At 42.6% G+C, this 6,365-nt stretch overlaps 1 protein-coding gene across 1 annotated transcript in view; it reads right to left on the bottom strand.

Annotated features, from left to right (window-relative positions):
• Positions 1-310: 310 nt before the first annotated feature.
• tmem67 (transmembrane protein 67) overlaps positions 311-6,365 on the bottom strand; it is a 31,911-nt gene continuing 25,856 nt past the window's right edge. Inside the window, exons 26-29 of the mRNA XM_022245257.2 lie at positions 5,999-6,090; positions 4,899-5,001; positions 3,465-3,607; positions 311-3,252 (exon numbers count right to left, since the gene is read on the bottom strand). Of these exons, the coding sequence (XP_022100949.2) occupies positions 3,172-3,252; positions 3,465-3,607; positions 4,899-5,001; positions 5,999-6,090 (419 nt within the window). The 3' untranslated portion in view covers positions 311-3,171. The remainder of the gene's footprint in view (positions 3,253-3,464; positions 3,608-4,898; positions 5,002-5,998; positions 6,091-6,365) is intronic.

The raw sequence follows: 6,365 nt of genomic DNA, 5'->3' as shown, positions 1-6,365 counted from the left end.
TGCGACTCGGCGACTTGTAGCTACCATCTTTGACTTGTGACTTGACTTCGGACCTGAGACTTCCACCAAACGTCTTGCTGCCAACTTTGGGTTAGGGTTTATATGAGCGGGTGAAACTGTGTCCAGTAGGGCACACAATAGCTGTGACCGTGACGGGCTGACTGCCACGTAATGGACATGACAAGTTCGAATATCTAACCAGGCTGGGGCAAATGCTGCAGCCATGTGTGTGATTATGTCCAAGGTGAAAGGATGGAAAAGGCCAACTGCATAACACACTTTGAAACAAATGGTAACACCGATACTATAATTTGTGAAAGCACACTGGTTCATTTCTCAAAACTCTTGCTCACTCGCAACAACAGATCAGAACTATATACATGTACAGATAACTGTATAATCTCATTTACACATATTCCATGACAATTCATGAACTTATTGTTTGGAACTTTTTCGAGTCAAATACCTCAGTACGAAGTAACATGCCCGAATTACATGCTGTAAGGTTCTCGTCGAATTTCAATCATATTTAGGTTGTTTGCTGAGCGCATAAAAACCTCAGTACCACGCATTAAAATATTTTTAAAAGTACTAGCTCCAGTGGTTAATTCCAATGCAGATTTTTTGAACATAATTGTTCAAATTAAATAGAGGTTTTTCAGTCACGTAATTTTGACGGTCAGAGTTCAATTTACACAGATGTGCACAGAAAGGCATGCGTCTTCGAAGTCTGTAAACGTTCTGTCGAACATAAAACAGCCAAAGAAAATACAAGAGATTCGAAAATGCATGTGCCTCCACGGACATGGTGCGCTTCCTAAAACGCCTTTGCCCGTCATATCACGTCATATGAAAAACCTCTATAGGCACATTTACTTTTTGTTTAAAACTGAAATCGGCAATTCCAAATAAATTCAACAACATTAGATGAGAATGGCTGCGTATTTACATTTTAAAAAGTCATGGAAGTGCAAAGACAACTGAATGATATTGAAGAATTCAGTGGGAAAGACCAAAACAAACATCACACAAGTACATATCAAAAAGATGTGCAGTACTGTACTACCTACAGGAACGAGGTTTTTATAACATATGACACTCTATATCACATGATGTACAAAGAACAGTGGTCCAACACAGCATTAATGAAAACCCTTTCTGTGTGAATAAGCATTTTGAATTACCTACTTTGAAAATAATTTTGAATTCATGGTCTGAATATAGCACGTTTCCCCAACTTTTGCCCCCCAAAAGCTCCACTCTTTGACTATCTGTATGGAAAATTACCATAATTCACTCACTGACCGACATCGTGGAAGCCAAGCTTCTGCCAAATGTTATTGCCCACAGCTTTCTAGCACGTGAAAATGTACAGTCTGTATTGCACAGACGACATCGATTAAAAGATATGGCCGGTCGAGGGAATACCACACTCTTCACATGACACAAATGCTTTCTGTACCAACAGAGCTTTTAGAGCTAAAACTAGCAAGCCAGAAATCAAGTATAATTCAACCAACGCAAGGAGTAAGGGCAAACCCGTTATATATAATCAACATCTCCCTAACGCAAAAATACATCTTGAAAATAGTTCGCGGTACCCACTGCTTTATTTGACTCGGACCGGCCAGCCGACCCCGGCAAGCTCGGTGGTCGAGTGGTTAAGACATCTGCGCTAGTAAGTAGGAGGTCGTGGGTTCGAGTCCCACCCGAGTAAGCTTGTGAGGTTTTTTTCGTAAGCTCTCGGACAAGCACTGAGCATACAGTGCTTATTAATATACACTGGGTAAGGGCAAACCCGTTATATATAATCAACGCAAGGAGGCCATTAATTAATACAGTTGATCAGGTGTGCCACATGCGCTGCTGTTCCTTTGCCACCTCACAATGGACGTGCAGTGTTGCAGTCACAGTTGGTTTCATTCTGTACCCGACGGTGCAAAGGTTGAAGCGGCAACCCACATTGGAGTGCAGTGACGTATCCAGTGAGGGGGCTGGGGGGGGAGGGGCAACTTGCCCCCAATGGCTTTTTTTGTTTAACTAAGAATACTTCATAGGGGAGAAGGAAAGAAAGTAATCAGTATTTATCATATAAATAGGCTTTTGATATTTTTTCTGCCCCATTATCATGTTGAATACGTAAGGCCAAAGCCGCATTCCCTTTTGAATTCCTCCCCCCCAAGCCAAAAGCTGGATACGCAGCTGTTGGAGCACCCACTGAGAGCAGTCTAGTCACACTACTGCAGATGCTTTGGGACTGTGCACATCACAGTGGGCAAAGTGGCAGTACAAGTGCTCCATGAAATTTGTGTGCATAAGCACAACCCACAGTAGTGTATTCTTCAATGGTCCTTGTCCGAAGTCAAGCCTGTGGTGCTCCTCAGTCCATCAACCGCACTGCAGCAGGAACTAATAATGTTCATTGCTGCCCTCATTTGAGCTAGGGTGAACTCACTTTTACAGCTGCACAATGTACATGTAATGTAATGAAGACACGCATGTAATCTGGGCTGGCATTTATGTACAGGTGTTCAGTGTTCTGGCAAAGTGAGAAGATGGAACTGGGCTGAAGTGGTGAAAAATGCATTAAGTAAATGTGGGAAAATTTTGATTTTTTTATTTCTTTTGCATATGTATTGTTATTTGTACTCTTAGGTATGTCCACAAGTACATAAATTATGGAAAATTTGCAAGTGCTTTCAAGAAATACTCGGTGTTTCATTTTTACAAATTAATACGTAACTCGGAACTTTAAGTACTTAAGTTTCCGGTATTTTTCTGAGAAGCCCATGAATGCAAACTCAGACCTTTGTAACTTGTCAACAGAACCTATAAATGAAGTCCAACCAACAATGTTGTAAGGCTAATCTCATTCCTATTCTGACCAGAAAAACCCTTGTTTTGACGGCTGCATGTGTCCCACTTCAAGTTGCCTGAGTTTTTCACATTATGCCCTCACTGGTTTAATTTATCTTCTTCTATGTTTGCATTTCACACAGGTTAGACAAACTGGTGATGGTATCAAACGTGGTCCTTTGGTGAGGCTCCAAGGTCACGCCCACTTACATCCTTTCTAGCTGTCATGGCCTCTAAGTAAAAAAAAAAAAGAAGCAATTCTGTAGTCGTAGCAAAGCTCTTCTTTGTCACTAAGGGTCTGCACCTGTACTTGTCTCAAATCAGGAATCGTTCATCCACCAGCGTCTTCTTGGCCAGATTGGCTCGTCCTCCAGCAGCACGGACCTTGAGCAGGAACTGTCGGAGGAGGTAAATCAGATTACAAGTTACGGTCATGACAGTGTTGCACTGTGTGAAGTATGACAGTGAGCACATTGCATCTCATTACATTTACAGTCAACCGTGAAGCCATATTTGGTATCCAATTATAAGGTTGAAGGGAGCCCTCAAGAGATCCCATAAACTTGACTAAATACCGGACATAACTTGACGAGAGAATAGTCACTCACTAAGCTGCCGATGTAAGTGACGATTGCTGCCAGCACAAAGTTGGTGAACATCAGATCAACGATGCAGAACAGCAGCAGCTCAAAGAGCTGCAGAGTGGACTCGTTGCCATGGAACAGGGCATTGTTAAAGGCATGGCCGCCATCTTGCAAAGAGACAGGGAAAGACGGAGAAATAATGAGGACCTGGGTCATTTAACAGCCAGTTTTAACCTACAGCCCAAACAAGAGCTTCGGTACGGGATCTGGTAAAAGACTAAGTAAAGAATCTTCACATGTACGTGTCCCATTTCCTCGCAACAGCACAGTGTGTATGGTTTTCGTGCCAAGGGCACAGCCAATGCACCAATGTCATCAGTGCAGCATGACTCATTCATTCCAATCTGTTTAGTAAAACGGCTCCTTGTCAACCTTAACCCATTGCATTTCCAAGCAATATTCTCTTGCACGGCTGTTCAGCCTAAACCAGCTGCCTTAGATAAGATTGCTGAGAGTTTTGACTTTAATAATGACATTTTCATTATGGCTTACAATCTTCTTCATACTCTGTCCTCATTTATCAAAGGTATTATGAGACTTTAACAGCCAGTAGCATTTCAACTGAAGTATAGCTACCCACTTTTTAAATGTACTACACTGAAAGACGACATTCTGTTTAGTTCCCTGAAAAAAACTGAATCTAGAAACCTTTATCAGTTGATCAAACATGGTGGCTGATAGGTCATATGGGCCTTGAGCTGGGTCAAAAGAGGGGGCTATTTTCTCAGCAACGGAGGCCCCTTCTGTTGGGACTGAACTTCGCTGGTTCACTAATGACCAGGAAATGCACATATCACAGTCGCATCACTATCAGCAAAATGAATGCTCCCGACTAGCGTGGCTCTTTTCAACCGATGAGGGGGTGCTTCTGCTCGAGGTGGATATGACCATACAGCCTGTTTTTCTAAACAAGCTCTTGCTTTTGTTTTCATTCTTACACAAGCTTTCAAGCACAGTGCATATGCAGCTGTTTCCTCCAGCGCTTCTGCATGTTGTTTTCAGAATTTCACAGGTGCTCTACACAGACTCCTTAGTACAGTCATTTTTATCCCCATGCATGAAGAAGGGAATATGGCCCAGTGCTTGATATGGCTGTGACTCATGAAGGTCAGGGATTCGTTTCCAGTTGCTGGCCATAAGTTTTGTTCCTAGGGCAAGTCCTTTCACCCCTGCTTGCCTCTCTTCACCTAGAAGTAGAACTGGGTACCAGCATTTGCTGAGGAGTGAGCTGTGATGGACTACCGTCCCATCATTCAGGGGTGGAATAGAAATGTTCTCAGTCGTTTCATTGCACGGAGAACTGGAGCTGAACACCGGCCTAATGAGCCTTGGCGGCTTAGTCAAGACACACTTGCTATGAGTTCTAATCATATATAATGATAAAACAGACTGGCTTACCGTTGAAGAAAAATCCCTTGTCAGCTGGATCGTAGAACTCCATGTCCAGAATCTGTTCCAGCAGAAGCTTGTCCTTGACGATGTAGTCGATATCACGAATGCCCTGTAATGACAACAAAGTCACAAAAAACAAAAAAGCCCCAACAAAAATTAGACACTAGTCTCACACTTTGCGGTCCAAGACATGGAAACTATCTGTGATTCTGTTTCGGTATCAAGTCTGGTTCCAACTCACAGCTCTTGAATTGGTTTTCACTTTACACAAAGACTCTACGTGCACATGTCATTCCTATACTGGTCTACTGCTCATGAAGTACTCATCTGACCGAAGTCTTTTGTTCTGGCTTTGAATTTGGCTCTAGATTCAGGGCCCAAATTCACGGTACTGCCAAGCACACAATTTTATCCTGACAGAGGCTCTGTGGATTTCATGAAGACTGTAAGTGGTTAGAGCGGCAAAAGGCAAACTTACCTCAGGGGAAAAATCTGCTCAAAGTGGTAACAAATGAATGAAAATCTCTATGCTGGGCGCAACCCTAAGCACAACCACGCCAAGCACCACCGTATACAGTGCTTATGGTTAGCACACTTATCTGCTATAGTAGGCACGACTTATCTGCTAATAGTTAGGCAGTGCCATGAAATTGGGCTCAGGTCTGGTTCCGGTCAGGCCCTCTCATACTGTAATGCAGTCAGTTTATTTCCTCAATGTTATTGACCGTGTCTTGGTGTGGTTTTCATATAGTATTTAACGGTTCTTGTCGTATCATGCATCCAGCTCCTGTCTTCTCTCATGGCAGAATGCCAATACAGATTGACTGTGAAACTGGGTCATATGTGAGGTATTCCAGCACTATGAGAGGAGTTGGGTAAACATGTTAAATCATACCAAATGTTCTGGAAAGAATATAAGATAGACCTGGTCAGAGCTCAAAACCAGGGTCTGCTGCTACAAAAAGCTGGAAAAAAATCCTCCCTGAATTACTACATGCCAAAGTCCAACATGGCCACCAACCTTTTTTCCCCGTTTTCTCAACTATCCGCCTGTGCCATTTCCCTCTCATTTTGCTAAAAATGCCTCACACACACTGTTAACTTACATGATCAAGGAAAGTGCACAAGAACCGATTCATGGTCTGGTATGCCTGGATGGACTTTTCTGCCTCTTGGTTTCTTCCGGCATCTGGACGACCTATGAAAAACAAAAGGATATGTTAGGTGACTGAATGAAATGCACGCATTCATGCCACAGTCTGGTGTTTTGACTTAAAGATTCAAACCCTTCAGGGACCGTCTTACATATACATGTAGTTCTAATTTTCCCAAAAAATTCGCAAACCCACATTTCATTATGCCCTTGAGTACCTTCTATAATTATGACATACACAAGGCAAAGAACTTTCCTTGCTAACCTGTAGACATGTTAAACACACACAGTTAAAAACGACTGTAAACAAGTGCATTTTC

This window comes from Acanthaster planci, linkage group LG06 (assembly GCF_054643075.1).
Source record: "Acanthaster planci isolate LZ-2023a linkage group LG06, COTS_SCS, whole genome shotgun sequence".
Classification (NCBI taxonomy): Eukaryota; Metazoa; Echinodermata; class Asteroidea; order Valvatida; family Acanthasteridae; genus Acanthaster; species Acanthaster planci.
This window is presented reverse-complemented; position numbering and strand designations above follow the sequence as displayed.